This window comes from Ambystoma mexicanum, chromosome 8, assembly GCF_040938575.1.
Source record: "Ambystoma mexicanum isolate Mex_15411 chromosome 8, UKY_AmexF1_1, whole genome shotgun sequence".
Lineage (NCBI taxonomy): Eukaryota > Metazoa > Chordata > Amphibia > Caudata > Ambystomatidae > Ambystoma > Ambystoma mexicanum.
Window position 1 is genome coordinate 346359258 of NC_090929.1, and position 19705 is coordinate 346378962.

General features: G+C 46.8%; 1 protein-coding gene across 3 annotated transcripts in view; it reads right to left on the bottom strand.

Annotated features, from left to right (window-relative positions):
* The window catches only part of PNPLA7 (patatin like phospholipase domain containing 7), a 2986886-nt gene that overhangs the window by 741102 nt on the left and 2226079 nt on the right, over positions 1-19705 (bottom strand). For all 3 annotated transcript variants that reach the window (XM_069609797.1, XM_069609798.1, XM_069609799.1), the window contains one exon: positions 9312-9468. In XM_069609797.1, coding sequence (XP_069465898.1) covers positions 9312-9468 — 157 coding nt within the window. The remainder of the gene's footprint in view (positions 1-9311; positions 9469-19705) is intronic.

A 19705-nucleotide genomic window follows, 5' to 3' on the forward strand; every position in this document is an offset into this window, starting at 1 on the left:
GTCAATACGAGAGAAAATAACTGCAAGGATCAGGGAGATCAGATATAGCAATAAACCCAGACAGCATCCCATGGTGAAGGCATGGACAGTAGAAAGCCTATTTGATGTGAGTTTTAACTTCAGGTTTCAAAAACAGGATGTCAATAAATCATTTCTAAGTATGTGTATAAATCTTTTACAATGGGGTTTCGAGATGGATTATAGAATGTATCCAGTCTAACTGAAGTGAAGTGAGATCAACTAATTAAAGTTAAAGGATTTCTGTCTTTGTTGCCTTCAGATCCAAACAGTCTGTTTGTAGGTGATGCAGGCCTGAGTAATCTTGGTTTCTTTGGTGATGTGGCTGAGGGCTGTCACCGCTGAGGGACTCAAAGCCCAGAAATATATTCAGGATTTTTATTTGCAAACAACAGAAATAAAGGTATCAAGTTTAGCAGCAATCATATGGTGAGTTTATCAAACATAATTAGTCCGGCTTCTCTTGGACTATGGTCCTTTCTGCTATCCTTTAAGTGCCTTACACGTCTTTCTTTGCCGTGTGTGATGTGTTCATTGTTCACCATAGGCTTTGTCAGAATGCGTCACATCTTCTCATTTGCTTTGGCAGGACCTGGCACATCCATCCCTGGTGCTTTGGGTCATCTGAACGTGGACTAGGCATCAGACTCTTGAGATCTTGTTGGACCAGCGGTTCTCAGCCTTAACCCTTTTATGTAGGCTGTCAGGTATTCACTGGATGCTGTTGCTCTACAAACTTAGGAGGCTGTCCCAGACCCTGGGTCTTAACCAGCCCATTCACTCTCTACCTTTCTTCTTGGGCTGCTCATCCAACTTATAACTTCCCATTTCCTCTTCTTTGATCTTCAGCTTCACTCCCCTTATTCTTTCACCTCCATTTCTCCTCAATGTACTGCCACACTCTATGGTGCTCCTCCTCAACAACCCCCTCTCTCTCTCTCTCTCTCTCTCTCTCTCTCTCTCTCTCTCTCTATCTGGTCTCCTCTTCCTTCCATTTTGGTTTTGGCACTCACTCCCCCTCATTCATGCTTCTTCTGCTCTTCTAAAACTCTATCGGCTCTCTCCCCTCTATCACTATGCTCTTCTGCTCCTCCTCCACTCCTAACTCTCACCATCCTCAATTTTGGTCCTCAACGAAACTCTCTCTCACACTCAGAGCTCTTCCACTCATCCTTCAGCTCCATTCTCCTGTCTCTGCACTTTTCCTCCTTGCCACTCCGCCAGACACTATACAGCAACTTGCACTTCTAACTGCCACACCCTCTTATAAGCCTATGTGAGGTGCTTAATTGATCTAGGGGTTTCACCTAGGTGAAACATGCGAGTGTGTGATGTGTTTGGGACTTACCCCCAATGAACTACATGTTTCTCACATGGGGCAATTCATTAGCAGGCCTTTTGCAGCTGCGTCTGGCAAGATTAATTCATGTGAGTACACCATCATGGATTCAGAGGGTGAAACAGCACTTACCAGAACTTGGCAACCCCAAGTTCACCTTGTTTTTGGATTGGGAAAGGTGTTGCTTCTCTGCTTTGTTCAGGCAGTTGCGAGTGCTGGCAGGCAGTGATTGTGGTGGGCATCAACATCGCAGATATGTGTCTCTGAGAAACCCATTCTTACATCTTTGAACAACTTGACTCGTGGACCCCCGAGCTTGTGGGTCCACAGCCTGCTGTCAAATGGGTATCATGGGCATCAGGTGATTTGGGCAGTTCAGAGCCCACCTGTTAAGGTAAAGTGTAGTCTTACAGGTCCTGGGGTGTCCAAATGACTGGGTGCCTGTTTTAGAGGCAACCAAGCAAACCCTATTTACAGGCCTGTGCCCGCTTGTGACTCTGCCTTTCCAGATCAGTGTCACGCAACCTCTGGTGAATTGGCTTTTTAAATCAACAAGTATATGTTTGGAATGCTCGTAGTCTGGCCATCTTGACTCTGCTCAGTATGGTTGAAGTTCCTTGGATGGGGAACACTTAAAAGACTGGTGATCGACTTGGGAGTGGGGGGCTCCTAACACCTCAGGGGCATGCATGACAAAGTTGGTTGCAGTTCCTGACTGCCAGGCACACTGCAGTCCTATCACCCAGCATCCAGTTTGAGACTTCGTCACAGGGTGGAAACTGCTGTGAGGGTCTAGGAGAAAGAGACGGACGCAAGGGTGCCATGTTAATTGCTAAAGACTTTTATTCACAACAGAAATGAGGGGGGTTGGAGGAAATCCTAACTATCCCTACCTCCAAGAGGGAATTCCCTACCTCAACAAAACTAGCTAATGAAACTGTGTCAGAATGTCCAAAGTAAAGTTCGCCATCATGTGTCCAAATCCTAACCTGTACCTCACTTACTAAACTTAATATAAAGTGAAAAGGGAAATGCCTTTTGGCTGCCACCCTGCAGCCCAGCTTTGCTGTAAACAAATGATAGTTCCAAAAAGGTGTAGAAAATTAAATGAAAGTTCCACAACGCTTAAGGCGCTGATTCCCTTTGCCAGGACCTTTCAAGCGTTACACAAAGTGGTTTCAGTTTTGTCAATGGACAAGGATGCTATCCTTATCTTGAGTTAGTTGGTGTGCCTGCCTTCCAGGTGCCCCGTGACAAGGAAGAATGGCACAGGCACGTTTTTCCAAGCCGTGCTGAGGGTCCTTGACCCCATTTCTCAGTGCCCCCTTCTTGGACCACTCTCCTGCCAAGTAGGGTACTTCATGATCTTGTTCTCATTGTTTGACCTCACTCCCACCGCAGCGTTGGTTTACTCTCCTGCCAAGGTATCTGAGTGTCAGTTGTGCACATCAACTTTGTACTCCTCTCTACTAGCATTCGGGGTGCACTTCCCCTGTGTGGGTCCCAGACCCCCTTCAGTTGGTCATTTCCACAGTTCTTTGTATCTGACCTTACTTCCTCCCACAGCCTTGGTTTACTCGCTTGCCAAGGTCTGTGCGGACAATTTGTAAATGCTAAATTTGCATTTCTTTCTGTCACAAATTGGGGTATGTCTTACCCATATGGGTCCCAGACGCCCTTTCACCTTGCTGCGTGGCAAGTATTTGTATCTATTGGCCTTTACTTTATTCAATGCCTCTTGTGTTCTCTGGATATACACAATCCTGGTCTCAGTCACCCTAGTACCTTCAGGGTGCTAGCGACCGCTCTCGGGTCTCTCAGGCTCTTCTCCGGCTTCCAAAGCTACCCAGAGCCTTCTCCAGTCTCTCGCGAGCTTCGCGAGCAGGCTGGCGGTGTGTTTTCTTCACTTTAATGGTCCCGCTCTTGCCGAGAGTACATCTCCATCTGCGCGAAGCCTCCTGCTTTCTGGGACCCTAGCAGACATGCTGCTTTCTCCATCTCGGTCTGCTTTCCTGCATGGACCTTCCTCACGTAGCCTGCCAAACTCTCGGTCTGTGCCGAGAAGTAGAGAACGCCCTCTCTCCATTCACTCTCCTGTTTTAAATGACAGCTGTCCAATCAGCTGATGTTAAGGACTAGACTGCGTGTCTTGCTTGTTGGTACTGATCTTCATTGCTCTTGGCCTCTTCCTAGTCCCAGTGCTGCTATTATATATCATGTGAGTGTCTTTCTCCTCAGTGATCACTACTAGAGATGTATCATAACAGTACTTTGTGGTACTTGGTGGAGGGGTACAAGAAGGGGTGTGAGGGAAGGTGGGAGGGTCAGAGGGATACGGTGTTCTCCCTATGAAGTCACTGCTCTCAATGGGTTTCCTCTCCCCATGAGATTTTCCAGCTGACTACTACCCCCAGGGTGACTATCGGGTAGCAGCCTCACCACCCTGGCCTTATGGGAAGGGGCTTCTCCATCTAATGCAGTGACAACACCTCGAGATTTGTCACAATGCAGTGAAAGTCACTGTAGATATTGCTTCGATTAGGGAATGTGCGATCATTTCTTGTAACTGCCACCTGTGAAAGGCTAGACCAGATTTGTTATTACCAAAGAGAAGTTACTATGTCTAACACCTCTGCCACACAGAAAAGCAGGGAAGTGGGTCTGCAATGTTTTTTATGCTTCTGTGATGTTTTCAGTATGGCATGATGATGGGACGTCATCTAAGGTAAAGGAGGCATTTTTTAGTCTTATGATGAAAGGTGAAATGACACACTGCCCACAACCTATTCCTCCCGGTATTGCAAATATTTGCTGGAGCTACAGACAATTTTAGAGTTTAGGATCTTGGATTGGGTGTGCCTGGGAAACAAACCCAAAGGCATGTGGCCTCTTCTATGTTGTCCCGTATACATGTTAAATTCACCAATGGGACATCGGCAGACAGGCAACAAAGAACTGCAAAAGGAACAAAGTTAGGAAAAAGGCCTTTATCTGCTATGCACACCCTGTCTCTGGAGCAAGTTACCAATGCATATAAGACTGTCCCCTTCCAGCTTACACTTCAGGAAGGAACAGAGGACCCTACTCTTCAAAATCTTGCCAATCATGGATAGCTCCACTCAAGTCTACTTCTCCCACTCCGGAGCTCTTCTGTCCCCTTCTCTCTATGCTACCCACAGACCATACCAGTAACCCCATAAGTGAGTCCCTTCTTCTGCTCTTCTAAACCTCTCTCCCCTCCTTCATTAAGCCCTTCTGCTCCTCCTTAATGCTTTTCTGCTCCTTCTCCAGTTTCACTCCTAACTCTCCCCAGCCTTAATTTTGCTCCTCCACCAAACTCTCCATCACTCTCAGGTCTTCTCCTTCAGCTCCATTCTCCTGCCTCTCCACATTTCCTCCTCGCCACACCACCACACGCTATCAAATGACACGCACACCTAACTACCACAGCCCTCTGTTGCTTCCAAGTGGGTTTGTGCTACATGGTTCAAAAAGTCTAAGTCAGTAGATCAATGCACAGTTTTTGTGAAGTGGCTGGGGAGGATGTGGGAGGTATGCAAGCTCTGAAACATTTTATTTGAGGAGTGATTACCTTAAAAAATACACGCAATGCAGTAATACTGGTTTACTTTTCCAAATAGCTGGGATGGTGGATAAGAAATACTCTTCTTTTCACTGGGAGTCTGATTTGTCATAGCATAACTTCAGAGCTCAATCTCAGACTTTCAGCAAGGAGAGTTTATATGTGGATTGCTTGGGGTTGATGAATTCAGTCAATTTGCATTTTCAAACTGGTAGCTGGTGGAGGGCAACTGTCACACCTCATTCTAACAGAGCAAGGATTTCAGAGAGGTTGCAGTATGGTTCAGGAATCAATGGTTGTCATCTCATATCGGCTTCTTTTCCAATAGCCAGCTCACATTCTGGCCCTGGATTTCTCCTTTTGGTTGTATTCATTCGGGATAATTAAGTTCATAACAATCATCACAATAATAGCACCTTGATGCCCTTGGGCTTATTGTGCTTTATAAATGGAAAAATAAATAATATGTTTCATATGGTGCTTCATGCTGTTTTGCTTCTGCTTCTCGGCATTATGATATTAGGTGTAACTATTACGCAATTTATAGTACTCAATTTCTAGACCTTGCAATGATGAAGCACTGAGTCGGACATGCTGGGATTCAAACCTAATCCCTGCTTGATGAACACGGATATCAGAGTAGACTGCTTAACTAGCAAAGCTTTGAGATCATGGCCTGACCAGTGATGTGTGGCTGGAAGCGGGAGATATACAGTCTAGCAAATCATGAGTGGGATAATTGACAGGATGAAGAAAGAAGATAATGTCCATCCCTCCCAAGCTCTTATGAGTAAATGAGTTACACAGTCCAGAGTTGTATGTTCCAAAGGGTATGAGACTCACAAAAGGCAGTAAAAACATGTGGGCAGCCTGGCTAACAGCGGGAGACAAAAAAGGTCTCTGCAAAAGTATGAAAAATGGCAGACCAGTTAGACTGTAGTGTCTCCTACTGCAGTATATTTATGTGACTCCATAGAAATTAGGATTGCATTGGAACACTTTTTTGTATTTAGTGTGTTTCAGTTAACTTTTCACAAACATAGCAAAAAAGACAATACATTTTGTCAATTCTTTAAAACCAATTATATACATACATTATTCATCATTAATTCATTAAAATCATACAAATACACTACTTCATTTTATGCCTAACTCCTCACTCATGATGGGGTGCGAATAGCGCTGTTTTCTCCAATTCCCTTTCAACCTCAACCCACAGTCTAATTATAGTAAGCATAAGGGAAAATCTAGTAACTGCAGAGACCTTAAGCAGAAACTGAATGACCCAATTTCCTCAAGTTCTTTCACAACTTTACCCAAATGCCGTTCATGTTTACCCCTCATTTTCTCACATTCCATTATTACATGTCTCACCTTTTCTAGCCCGTCTTGTTCTTCAGACGCGTAGCCAGGATTATCCAGCAAATGGGGCCTGATGCTAATGTAGTTGGGCCCACTGCACTGACAAAAATATCTGTAAATACCCACACAGCGCTGCTGAGTGGGCATTTACAGATTTTGGGTGGGCCTTGACCCTCAGGCCCTACCCTGCCTACGCCTCTGTTGTTCTTTACACAATCTGAAAAACCTTTCTTCTACCGATTTATTGTACCAAACACCACACACAGCCCTGACTCCCACTTTATTCAGGCGTAGCTGCAGGAAGATTCTCCTGAAATTCAGGATTCGGAAACTGCCTTACAAAGGGTAGTGGTTTTAAGTAAATAAATGATAACATAGCACACATGCTTAGGCTTTTTAATTTACCAATGTGATCGAAGTTCACAGCCCAATCCCAAAAATACACATTCTTCTTTAGATCTCGGAAAATGATTCCCAGGGCTTCATCCCACGTCGGTCACCACGCAACTTGATCAAAAAAAGGTCTCATTTACTCCATTAAAGTCCCATAGGGATATAGAGGTCGACCCAAAATCGCATTTCACAAAATAGTTAAACTTGATGTTCCGGTCGCTCTCGTGATTTTAAGATAAAGCTTCCCTCCATTTAACTTAACCATAGCAGCTAGGGAAGTGAGTCCCACTTCCAGTCCGATCGCATGTATTGAAGTTCCTTAAGATAAACCTAAAATGTTACGCCACATGACACCTCCAGGTTTATTTAACCAATTATCCAGGTTCCCTGTAAAGTTTACACAACACTGGAAACCAGTTTCTGTTTATATAGCCTGATAATCACGAGCAGGCTATAAGCTGTACACCTCTTTGCAAATAACTTAATTAAGGCTCTAAAAGCTGTCGCTTTTGTTTTCCTCTGAACCACCCATTATGGACCGCGCACTTTTGCAGTAATTCCGTATCCCAGATAAAATAGCTTGTTACTCCTTCAATAACCCCTACCATTCATCTTACTGACAATTGCCCACTAGGCCTAGGACCAAAACGCATTAGATCAATCTTCCCCATATTTACAGTCAATTCATTATCCCTTGTATAATTCAACAATACTTCTTTTAATTGCAACCAGCGTGTGATCCATTATTATTTTATTATTTATTTAAGTATGCGTTTATCTCTAACGTCCTATAGCCCGTGGGCATCAGGGTGCACACATCATTAGCAGGTGGCATTGGAATATATTATGATGCCCACCCTCTTCTACCATCCAGTATTTCTGAATGTTTATATGGTCTTGTTTATATGGTCTGGAAGTGCTCAAAAGTGGATAAAAGGTGGCAAGGTGGTGTCTAGGTAACAACAATGGTGTCACAAACTCCATGTACCTAAGTGAGATTGCATACCACCTGCCACCTCGAACGTCTGCCCTGGACTGACCGGTTGTCAGGGCCTGCTCAGCTCCCTTCTCCTCATGTCTTTTAATTCGATCTCTGCTTATATATTCTCTATGTCCTCCTCCGCATATGGCATTGGTTTTCTCCTTCTTCCACCTCATTGACAACTCTCCAGAAAACTCCTTCAGACCTCCTCACATACTCATTCCAGATGTTTAACATTATCCTTCCAACCCACCTCAAAACACTCCCTTCAACCTCAATATCTATTCTCCTCCAATATAGCTTCCTGCCAACCTCCAACATTGTGCTTCCAGCTCTCCTCTTAAATGTATTCAAGTTTGCCAGTCTCTTCCAAACACCTTCCTACAGCTCCTTCTCGAACAACTGCCTACCTTGTCTGAGCAAGATGGCTTACATAGTCTGGTCTTTCCTCCCTTTTGATGTTACTTAGGGGCATGGATGGCACCTGTGTAGTGTGGGCCAGGCTGACTTGTGATTTAGGCAATGCAGCTATGGTCAAGCGGGTTGAAAGGGGGTTACCCACCTGCTATCCTGGTAATTAAAACTGCCCCATTCATGAATAAGGGCTCCTCACTGCCCCTTAGACATCCTGCTGACATTGCCTACTTTGAATTGAATCCCTATGTATTCCCATTGTAGAAACCAAATGTCAGAAAAGCTTTTGGTAAGCAGGGGTATCTGTTCAGGTGTGAATGTAAACATTTTTGTGGGGAAATGGTAACTTCGCAATCTCTGAGACTCTAGCTGAGCGGAAGAACAGTGTTTGTTTTGCCACTTGCACAGACAATGCTTGTAAGTTTCCTTTCATTCTTTTTGCGTGTCAAGTGCAAAATAGGATCGGCAGAACTCCCCAGGTCTCTACTAGTCTGGCTCATGCTCTCAAACGTTTCTATCTGCAGCAGTGCCAAAGAACAAATGCATTTCCATATTCGCCAGGAATTCAGAATATTGAAACTCTTTTCCCTTAAAGTGAAAGGCATTATTTCACATGCTGAGAGTTTGAATCTTACAAAGGAGTTGTAAGGGGTCTCTAGGAGTACCAATACCACAATTAGAGGCATAAGTAAACGGGTTTGGACCAGACCTTTTTTCCATGGTGGTGACTCATGTTGGCAAGTATGTTCCTATGATTGCGTCCTGCCTTAGGGTAGGGATCCAGTGGGAGGGGGTGGGGACGGGGGTGGGGGGAAGATCTGTATTCCTCCTCCAGGTCCATCATCCACTAGCTTAGGACAGACCCCTGCCCTATGGGCCACCCACAGAGGAGGACACTTGAAGTGGGATATGATATATTTAAACCTTACGAGGCAACCTAGTTCTGCCCTGAAGCAATGAAATCTCGGTGCCAAACATTATTCTTTACGGGTGGAACTTACAAAGGATCATATACAGCACTGCTCAGTAGTACATCACTGCTGTCAGCCATTTCAAGGAATATTTGACCTCTCAGGCTTCCTCTGGGACTACAATTAATAGATCCAGGTTTAAATCACAGTTGCCTGCTCTGCATTGAAAGGTATAACAAAACATGTGCTACATATTTGTCAAATAACTTCCAAATGTTTCCTTTTTCCACTATGTGTATGGTTACTTACCATGGACCACTCTCTGGCCTTTATTCTCATCCGGTTAAAGCTGCGCTCCTCTGCATAGAGGGCCCCCATGAAAGCTCCAATGGAAGTTCCGCCCACCAGGTCAATGGGGATGCCTGCCTCTGTCAAAGCCTTGATGATGCCCACCTGTGAGCATCCCCTGCACAAGAAGAAGAGACAACCCTATGTTCACTACATATACATCTACTAAAACAACAGCTTTCTTCATGTTAAATCAATTGAATGGAACCGGACATGGAAGTAAACTGCATTAGAATCCCGCTATATCTACTTTGTAAAGAACATGCAATAGGTATCATAAAGCTATGACAACTAAAGACAATTGAGAAAATACTTGTATAAGATGCAATAGAAAACACACTTTCATTAGGCTTCACATGTTACGCTGCTTCCCATATTCAAGCAACAGGAGAACCTGGAAGCAAACAGTTGTAACCGGAAATGATTAGCTTCAGAGTCCAAGCAAAAGCTCAGAGAACCGAAAAGAAGAACATAATCACATCTTCTTTTCAAACACTACTCAGTCATGAAGCTTCTATGGGTGAAACCTTTAGTGTTGTCCTTCACCTGAACATCCTGGGTGAACCAAGAAGTTCTGAGTCAGGAGTTGGATCTCATTACAGCCCCCATGTTCATGGACCTCACAATGCAGTCCACCGTGTCTAGACCGAACAGTCTGGGTGTTTCTTGGCTTCCTTTGCAAGCGGCGGATAGCCATCTCTCATATTACCTTCCAGACGATTATTGCATCTCTTTTGGTGGCCTTTACTATACAATGTCCAGCACCTTATACCGAACAATAGACTTTAAGGGGGCAGATAACCCCAAAAACGCCACCAACTTTGCTATAGTCTCCCTAAAGCAGAGGTCTTCAAACTGTGGGGTGTGCCCCCCCTCCCAGGGGGCGCGGCCGCATCTCAAAGGGGGCGTGAGAGCCCAGCATAAAATGCAAATATTTTTTACAAAAATCAAAAGCCAAAACACTTTTTTTTTAGATTGGAGGAAATGGGCTGGGCGGCTCACATGATCGGACTGGACCATAAAACAGTCTCAGGCCTCAATGAAAAAGTGGCCCCCATGTGCAAATGGATATTCATTAGTTTAGTCACAGACTGTTTGAATAGTACCCAAGGGGTGTTTTTATTAAAATATAAGCAATTTGTGAAATTTCAAGAATATTTATTCAGCAACAATGGTCAAAACTACTAGCTACATAGTGAAGTAACTCATCAAACTGGCCCACATTGGCCAGAAAAGTGGCATTTTGCATTTTTGGGACTGGCATTTCCCTATTGCCCTATAGGGCAGTCCGAGCCTGGTGGATCATCCCTAATAGGCGAGGGGGCGTCCACCCAGTGGCCCCCTCACCCATTATGGAGGAGCCAAGGAGGCTGAATTGTCAAAGGGAAACACTGTTTCCCTTTGACAGTTCTGTTCCCCAGCCGCACATGCTCACTGAGCCATGCAAGGCTGGGGGCGTTTTGATTCGCCAGCCTTGCATAGCTCATTGGAAATGCTGGCTGGGGCACTGCATGTCTGTATGTGCGAGGGGGAGCTCCTGCGCCTCCTCACACAAACGGACAGAGCAACCTGGAGCGGGGCCTTTCAGCACCTATGCGCAGGCCCCTGCAGAAGGTACGTTTATTTTTTATTTAACTATGTGTATGGATGAGTGTATGCTTGTGGTATGAGTGAGTGCATGTTGATGGGTGCTCATATGAATGATAGAGTAATGTGTGTGTGTTTTGGGTCCGTTGAGCTGATTTTGGTGTAGGAGGTTAGAGGGGAAAGGAGGGTTGTACAAAAAAGGCATTTAAAAAATCTGCCAAAATCAGCTCTTCTTCTGAGGCGCTGTGGAGCCTAGGAGACAGGGATGGTACTTTTTTCTTTTACTGGATATCTATCATAGATCTCCAGTCAAAATGCCATGCTTTCCCCCTTGGGCCCCCAGTACCAATTGCAAACTGTTTGGCTATTTACCCATTTTTTTTTTTAAGTATGCTTTAAAATGCAACATTTTAAACAATTCTTTTTTAAAAAATTCACAGGGGGAAAACCCCCTGAATCCCCCTTCATTGGTTCAGTCTCCCTCGCTGCACTCCGCCACTATGGCATTTTTGTGGGAAATATTTATGCTGCTCCACTTCAAAAATTCACCAGCTCTCACTGGCTCTCGAACTGTGTTGGGAACGGGGTGGGGGAGCCCAGGGACTGTGGTGGCAGCAGGATGGGCGGGAGCAATGGGATAATGGTGGGAGCAGGGTGGGGTGAGCCCAGGGTCTGTGATGGGGTGGGGAGAGCCCAGGGACTGGGTAGGAGTGGGGTGAGGGAGCCCAGTGACTGTGATGGGAGCAGATGGGGAGCCCATCGGCTATACTTGGAGTAGGGTGTGGTGACGCTGCACGATAGTTAATAGCCATTTGTACATACTGCCCATTTGGCATTTTTGGGGTGGCCCGGCCTGCCCAAATTTTGCTCAACGGGGGGGGGGGCAAAGAAGTTTGAAGACAATTGCCCTAAAGGCTGCATGCATTCGGGGGAGCAAAGGGCAAAGCTTTTATAACACTAATTGGTTTATTAGTAAGGTATCCAGACAACTAGCATTTTGGAGATCTGCTACCAGGTTGGCAAGGTCAGTGACAAAATCCCAAGGTTCCCTCTGGAATTCTATACCCTCCCTTGAAAGGGCTCAAGGCCAAAGGAGGATCTGACCACTAATAATGTGGACTAATGGAACATTGAAAACTGCGACTGAAAGACAGAGTATGGGCCTCTTCACGAGTCTGGCGGTAACCCTTAAATGCGGCGGTAGCGCTATTACCGCCGCATTTAAGGGTCCGCCAGATCATGGCTTCGGCTGATTTCCACCCAGCTCTCAGCTGGGGGGAAATCTGCCGAAATTTTGCGCTCATACCGCCGGGCATGAAATCCACGGGTGGTAATGGGGAATGGGGATTTCCATTTCTGCCAAACCCGTGATCCGGCACTAATAGCGCCGGTAGGTTTGGCGCTAGGGCAGATAGCGCCAGCGCTTTTAGCGCCGACGTTACCGCCCAACTCGTGATGAGTCCCTATATCTAGACCACCCACTGCATAGATCAGTGTTGATGATGCATCCCCGTCTGATACAGCTATGAAATGTTGCAGATCGACATCGGAATTTCGATGCCCGGCAGTGCCAGCATCAAAGGACTTCGGGAAGGCTTCCTTTTCAACAAGGCAGTGGTCAAGCTTGAATGCACGGTGGGCCCTGGTGTCTCCATTGACGCCAAGGTCACAAATCTTCATTATTTCATGCTAGAAATCTTCCAGCTGCTCAGGGGTGGAAGAGCTCGTAGGAGGTTTACTTGCTTATGTTTTGGAGAGTCTTGAGAGTCCTTTTCATCCCTCCTAGAGTGACGATGCTTCTTTCTCAATGAGGAAGAGGAGTGGCCGAAGTCAATCCAGAGAAGGAACAAGCTATGCCACCCTCTTGACAAATGTATTAAGGTTTATTTTGACTACAGACAGATTGCTGCCTTCAGAAATTTTACAATAATAATAAAAATAGCTTCAGGAATATGAAAAGCTGAACTACATTACTAAAATTTATTGTATGTTTGTACCTTGCACGTTACTCCATTATATGGCAAAAAGTAGTATTGTCCATTAATGTTCTTTATCACAATTGATTGAATTTGCATTTAAGTACATTGCAACTACTATCACAGGCAGGACGCCCCCCCTTTGTTTGTATCAAAGTCAATTCAGCACAGAGATGTCTTGTGATGCTGCTTTTTCTTTTTATCCTTCTTAGGAACCTTACCCCAAAAGTGACTGATTCGCTGTGGTCGACCGGATCAATGGATGGAGAAATTACTTACCGTAATGTTCTTTCTAGGGATTCTTCTCCCGCAGATCCCTTATCTGATAGATATTCCCTGCAGCTTCGCTGCTTCAGAGAAATCTCAACAGTGGGCGTAGCGGACCTCGACCTGGCCATCGATCATCGATCCTTGTTGCTCGGCGTCTGGTCGTCGGCTCCGGACGTGATGTCAGGCACTGTATAAATACCATGTCACTATGCCCCAACCTCAGATGCCCCTTTTTTCCCCAAGCACCACACACTGCATAGAAAAACAGAGGGAACAAACGAAAAAGAAAGTCACTATAAACCTCCAAAGGAGGAACAATTGAGCAGACACTACAAGTAGCGTTAGAAAAATCTTTGTTCGAAGAAACTGTGGCAGGAAGACCGAAAACAGACACAGAGGACCATCACCAAGTCAGCGTGAAAGAGAAGATGCGCACCAACCACTGACTTTCTGAGCGGGGATGGATGAGAGGGGAGTTGAGAATCTGCAGAAGAAGAATCCATAGAAAGAACATTACGGTAAGTAATTTCTCTTTCAATGGATTGCCTTTCTCCAGCAGATTCCTCATCTGATAGACTCCCAAAGCAGTAAATGAAGGAGGCGGGCAGAAAGTTATACCAAGAAATTTTGCACCACTGACCTGCCAAAACTCACATCAGAAGTACGAAACACATCCAGACCGTAGTGCTTTGCAAAGGTATGCATTGATGACCATGTCTCGCAGCACGACAAATCTCCCGGACAGGGACTCCCCTCTGCAATGCTGTGGAAGCGGACACTCCCCTTGTGGAATGGAGCCTGATGCCTGCTGGTAATTCCTTCCCAGCGGTCTGGTAGCATTCATCTATGCAGAAAATTATCCCTCGGGGTAAAGTCTGCTTGGTTATGGGCAGGCCCTTTCGGGCTGAGAAAAAGGCCACAAAGAGCTGGTCAGCTCTCCTGAAATCAGCTGTTCTGTTAATATAACTCAACGCCCTCTTCAGGTCTAGGCGATGTAACCGTTCCTCCTGCTTAGAAGGGTGCAGAGGAGGATAGAAGACTGGAACGTCGATGGAGTGCAACAGGGTTAATTCTAAGACAACCTTGGGGAGGAAGCCAGGCCTTAACTTGGGGGAAACTTTCTCCCAGAAAAAACGCAGGAAAGGTGGCTTACAGCACAAGGCCTGCAGTTCACTCACCCGCCTAGCGGATGTAACAGCCACCAAGAAGGCTGTTTTCAAAGAAGCCGTAAGGGACAAGAGTGCATAGGCTCAAATGGAGCCGCCATCAGAAATGTCAGAATCAGATTAAGGTCCCAATCTGGGACAACAAAGGGAGTTGGTGGAAACTCGTTTACAAGGCCTTTCAGGAATTGTGCCATTACTGGGATCGTAAAAAGAAACCTTGATCCGGGGCTCTCTTAAACACAAACAAGGCTGCCACATATCCTTCGACTGTGGTGACCTGAAGGCCTGAAGAGGCCAGTGACAGATGGAGCTTTATCACTGTAGTGGTAGGGCAAGAGATGGGGTCAATCTCGCGGTACCTGCACCACCCCTCAAATCTTCTCCATCTGCACGCATACAAAGATCTTGCAGATGGTCTGTGTGCAGCCAGCAAAACCTCAAGTACTTCCTCAGAGAGGTCCAGTCATCATATCTCATCCTCTCAAGAGCCGTGCATGTAGGTTGAGGGATTCCGGGGTCTGATGGCGTATCTGACCTTCCCGACTGGGTTGGGAGATCTGGACGTCAAGGCAATCAGTGAGGTGGACAGATCGAAGAGGTCGGAGTACCATGTTCTCCTTGCCCAGTCCAGAGCGATCAAGATCATGGTCGCTCGAAACCTCTTCAACCTCTGGAGAACCCATGGAATGACGGGAATCGGAGGGAACACAAAAGAGAGTGAAGGTCCAATCCACCAGAAACGCGTCACCCAGTGCACCGTTCGCTGGGAATTCCCTCGAGCAGAACTGTTCGCATTTCCTGTTGGACTCGTTGCAAACAGATCCACTGCTGGGGAACCCCAGAGAGCGAAGACCTCCTCTAGGACTTCCTGGCACACTTCCCACTTCTGCAAGACCATGCTCTGCCCGCTCAGAGCATCCGCCAAGTTGTTCTCTGTGCCCTCCAGATGAACTGCCGAGACCGAGATCCTGTTCTCCAGTAACCAGAACCAAAGCATCATCACCTCCATGCAGATGGGGCGCGAGTGCACACCACCTTGCCTGTTGAGTGCATTGCCACTTTGTTGTCTGTCAGAACAAGTACATGTTTCCCCTGCAGAGACTGGGCGAATGCTTTCAGGGCTCACCTGATAGCTCGCAACTCCAGCCTGCTGACGTGCCATCTGACCTCCATCGTTGACCAGAGGCAGCTCACCTGCAAATCCTCGCAGTGAGCACCCCAACCCTTCAAAGACGCATCCGTGACCACTCGGGTCTGAGGCCAAGGAGGCCAGAAGGGTTCCCCCGTCAAAAGACTGTTGCGGTCCGCCCACCAGGACAGGCCGTGACAACTGATGAGGACAACCTGAGGAGATCCAAGAAAGAGCCGAGGTACTGAGACCACTGATCCCTCAGTAGCTATTGCAGGGATCTCATGCGCAACCTGGCCTCTGGCACTAGAAAAATGCAGGCGGTAATGAGGCCTAGGAAGCGGAGGAAGGAAGCTGCTGGTAGAGTGGCATGGTTCAGGAACAAGTCGACCATCTGTGTCAAGCCGAATACTCTCTCCTCGGCAGGGAAGGCCTTCCCCACCCGGGTATTTAGGACTGTTCCGATGAACTAGAGCCGCTGGACAGGTGTCATGTGGGACTTCTTTAAGATTCGGGAGAAGCCCAGCTTGTGTAGAAGCAAGCAGGTGTCCTCTAAATGAGACAAGACCTGCACTACAGACTTCCCTCAGATCAGCCAGTCGTCCAGATATGGGAATACATGGACCTCAGGTCACCTCAGGTGTGCCGCAACTACCGCCATGAGCCTGGTGAAGACCCTTGGGCCAGACCTAAGACCAAAGGGAAGAACCTTGAACTGATAGTGCATATCTCCTATGGGGAATCTTAGGAACGTCCTGTGCTTTCGATGGATTGACACATAAAAATAGGCATCATGTAGGTCTATCGACACCAGCGGTCCTGTAGTTCGAGAGCGTGGGGAATCTTCCTCAATGTCGCCATCCTAAATTTGTCTTTCCTCAAGAACTTGTTCAAGGCACTGCGGTCCAGAATGGGACGGAGATCTCCTCCTTTCTTGGGTACCAGGAAATAAAAGAAATACCAGTCTGATCCCTTTTGTTCAGGTGGTACCTCTTCCATGGCACCCATCAGCAACAGGGCTCTCAGTTCTTCCTGGAGCTCATGTCCTGGGTTGGATTGGAGGTGGGGGCGGTCTAACCTGTGGTTTTCTCACAAATAGCAGACATTAACTCCACTGAATGACCTCTAGAGCCCAGGCATCGGAAGTAATTTCCTGCCACTGGAGCAAATGCTCCACCCACCGTCCTCCAACCGGTCCACTGTGAGAGGGGAAAATCAAAGCAGCTTCGAAGGCTGGGTCGGCCCTGCCGCTGACGCCGCCTGTTGGCCTCTAGAAGCCCCTCTCCCCCATCTGCAGCGTGAGAAACGCTTCTGCCCTTGCCTGGCCAATGGGAGCTGCACTCTCCTGCCGTAAAGAGCCCCGTAGCCGCGTGCCCTACAGGAGAAGCTAAATGCAGGTTTGGCCAGCTGTGCAGGTAGGCCTAAGGATTTGGCAGCGATCTTGGGTTCCTGAAATTTCTCTAAGGAACTGCCGGCTTTGTGGCCGAAAAGAAGATCGCCCTCAAAGGGTATGTCCAGAAACTTGACTTGGACATTAGGCGAAAAAACAAGAGGTTTTTAAGTAGGCCTGCATTCTTAGCGTTATGGCTGATGCCATAGATCGACCCACACAGTTGGTGATGTCCAAGCCTGTTCGCAACGACTGCCTGGCCACCTCTTTCCCATCCTCCACTAGCTGTAGGAAGCCCTCACGCATTTCTCCTTCCGGGACATACTGAGCATCATTTTCCATTGCTACTTGAGGTGAAGGCATCTACTTTCTTTACATCCCTGTCTTGAGGCAGCATGGATGTAGAAGATGCAGGTCTAGAAGAGACCCTCCGGAGATGGGAAATACGAGCGGTATGAAGGATCTACTCTAGCCGGCTGGTATTTCCCAGAAATGGAGCTGAGAAGAGGAAAGGAACAAGGATTTTGCTACATAACTGCTAAAGGATCGGCAATGGCACGGTTTAAGGGTATATTATGTTCAGTGGCAAGGCCTTCATCTAAAATGTCGGTAAGTTTGTAACCTTGTACAGGTGCCACTAATGAATGCAATCCCAGGGTGTCAATAACCCTTTCTACCAGAGCCCTGAATTTAGAGGTATCGTGAAGATAGGGTTGGGACTGCTGAAATTCGAGGTCTGGCGAGGTGTCCAGACCGCTAGCGTCCTGGAAGCCTTGAGCCAGATGTAAAAGCCGATCCTGGTCGTCAGAATAATTCGACCCCTCCTGAACCCAAGTAAATCGGGTCGACGTCCTCCTGATCATCGGCGTCATGACCGACGAAGATACCTGCTAAAATATCGAAAAATTTGGACCAGGGTTGCGGAGTGAATGTTTTCTCATCGAGTGGTTTGTCTTTCGGGGCCGATATGGTGGATGTCAGTGTCGATCAGGATCGAGATGCTGTAGCTTGGGCATCCTTGGATGCATGGGGATAATCCGGCTTCCATTGGATTTCTTTCGATGTCGAAAGATTTATCACGCCGACATTGTCCGTACCAGGGCACTAGAGGGGTTGGGTATACAGAGCGCTGCTCTCGGCTTCGAAGCATGCTGGCGTGGGGGTTTAGACTCGCCGACTGCAGCATGCTGCTTGAACATTGCAAGCATCGAGGATTTGAAATCCTTCCACTCTTGGCAGGTGGTAGGCCAAGCCGACGGCTTACCTTTATCCGTCAAAGACTCGGAATCCTGACAATGGCGGTGACATCTTTTCTTATTTTGGGACGAGGAAGAGTGGATCCTCGAGTGGGACCGTTTCTTCTTCCGTCTGTGTTCTTTCTTGGGGGTGTGCCTCTCACTTTCGGCCTCCGAAGACCGAACCGTCGACCGCGCCAGAGATTTTGAGGGCAGTCGACCCAGAGTGAGTGTTGCAGCTCGATCTCTAAGGGATTAAGGTTGCATTTTGGTGCACAAAGAACACCCGTCAGTCCTGTGATCCATGCCAAGGCACCAGAGACACAACTTGTGTGGGTCAGTGGTGGACATCTTGGTGGCACAATCAGAACACCATTTGAAATCTGATAGCCAAGCAACCAACATCTTGTGTCGAGGATTCTGTGAAAAAGTACAACGTTTTCTGATAAAAACATAGAGAGTTGAAGCTCTGTGTCCCCAAGCAGCGTGTTAGCGCACATAAAAAAGAAATTGAGGTTGCGGTGTAGTGACATGATATTTATACAACGCTTGACATCACGTCCAGAGCTGACGACCAGACGGATCGATGGTCGACGGCCCGGGTCGAGGTCCACTACGCCCCCTCTGAAACTTGCACATGCATCACAGATGCACCGATGCCACCACCATACCCATCATGAACACTGGTCGATTGCAGTAGAGCAGACAATAACACCAGCAAGTGGAAATGCATGCATCATACCACAAAACCAAGGTACATATAATGTTTTCAGTGGATATGAACATGAAAATACATGGGCTGCAGATTAGGAGGCAAGCCAATCTTGAAGCTCCAAACCGTGTAGGACCTGGGCCCAGGTGACCATTCTGGTACTGTTCTACCAGAGAAGCTTTCTTGGAAGCCTTAAGTCAAGTAAGGGCCTTAGCGCCAACCCCACCCCCCCTCACCCCCTGTCCTCTTTGGGGATGGGAAACAAGCAGATAGCAGGAATACCAGTGTTTCCAAACCCCTGAAAAATGTACAAGCTCTACCGATAACTTAACAGAAGCTGGCAAATCGCCAGGAAGAGTGTTTTTGGAGGGGGCATTGGCAAAGAGCCAGAGATGGGGATTGGCTTTTGGAGAAATGTGAGATAATAGCTGCATCCAGAGAAGACTGATGGTTTTTGGTCAGTTTAAAAAAATAGCCTGATCCTGGCCCCCATGACAGTAGAAAAGGCTTCAAAGAGGTTTTTGAGCCTGTGTACTACAGGACAACGGGGTGGGTGATTTGCCCTTTTTTCGGCTTCTGTACCTGTAGAGGAGCAAAGTATCTTTTTGAGTTTGGTTGCCATGTGTGCAGGGTTCTATGTTGGTTTGCTAACTCCTTTTATGTTGCCCTCTCTCCGTTTTTCTGTCACAGTTTAATAGTTTGTGTGACACCAAATCTATTTAGTTAGCTGCCAGTCACTAGAAGAGAAAAATGGCCATACCATTCTGTGCTTTGGTGACATTTCACGAGTGAGGAATCTGTGGGAGGAGTGTACACATTAGAAATAAAGAACAGGAGGTTTCACAAGTAAAATATTCCCACAAACATAGTTTAAATCATTTTAGAAACTA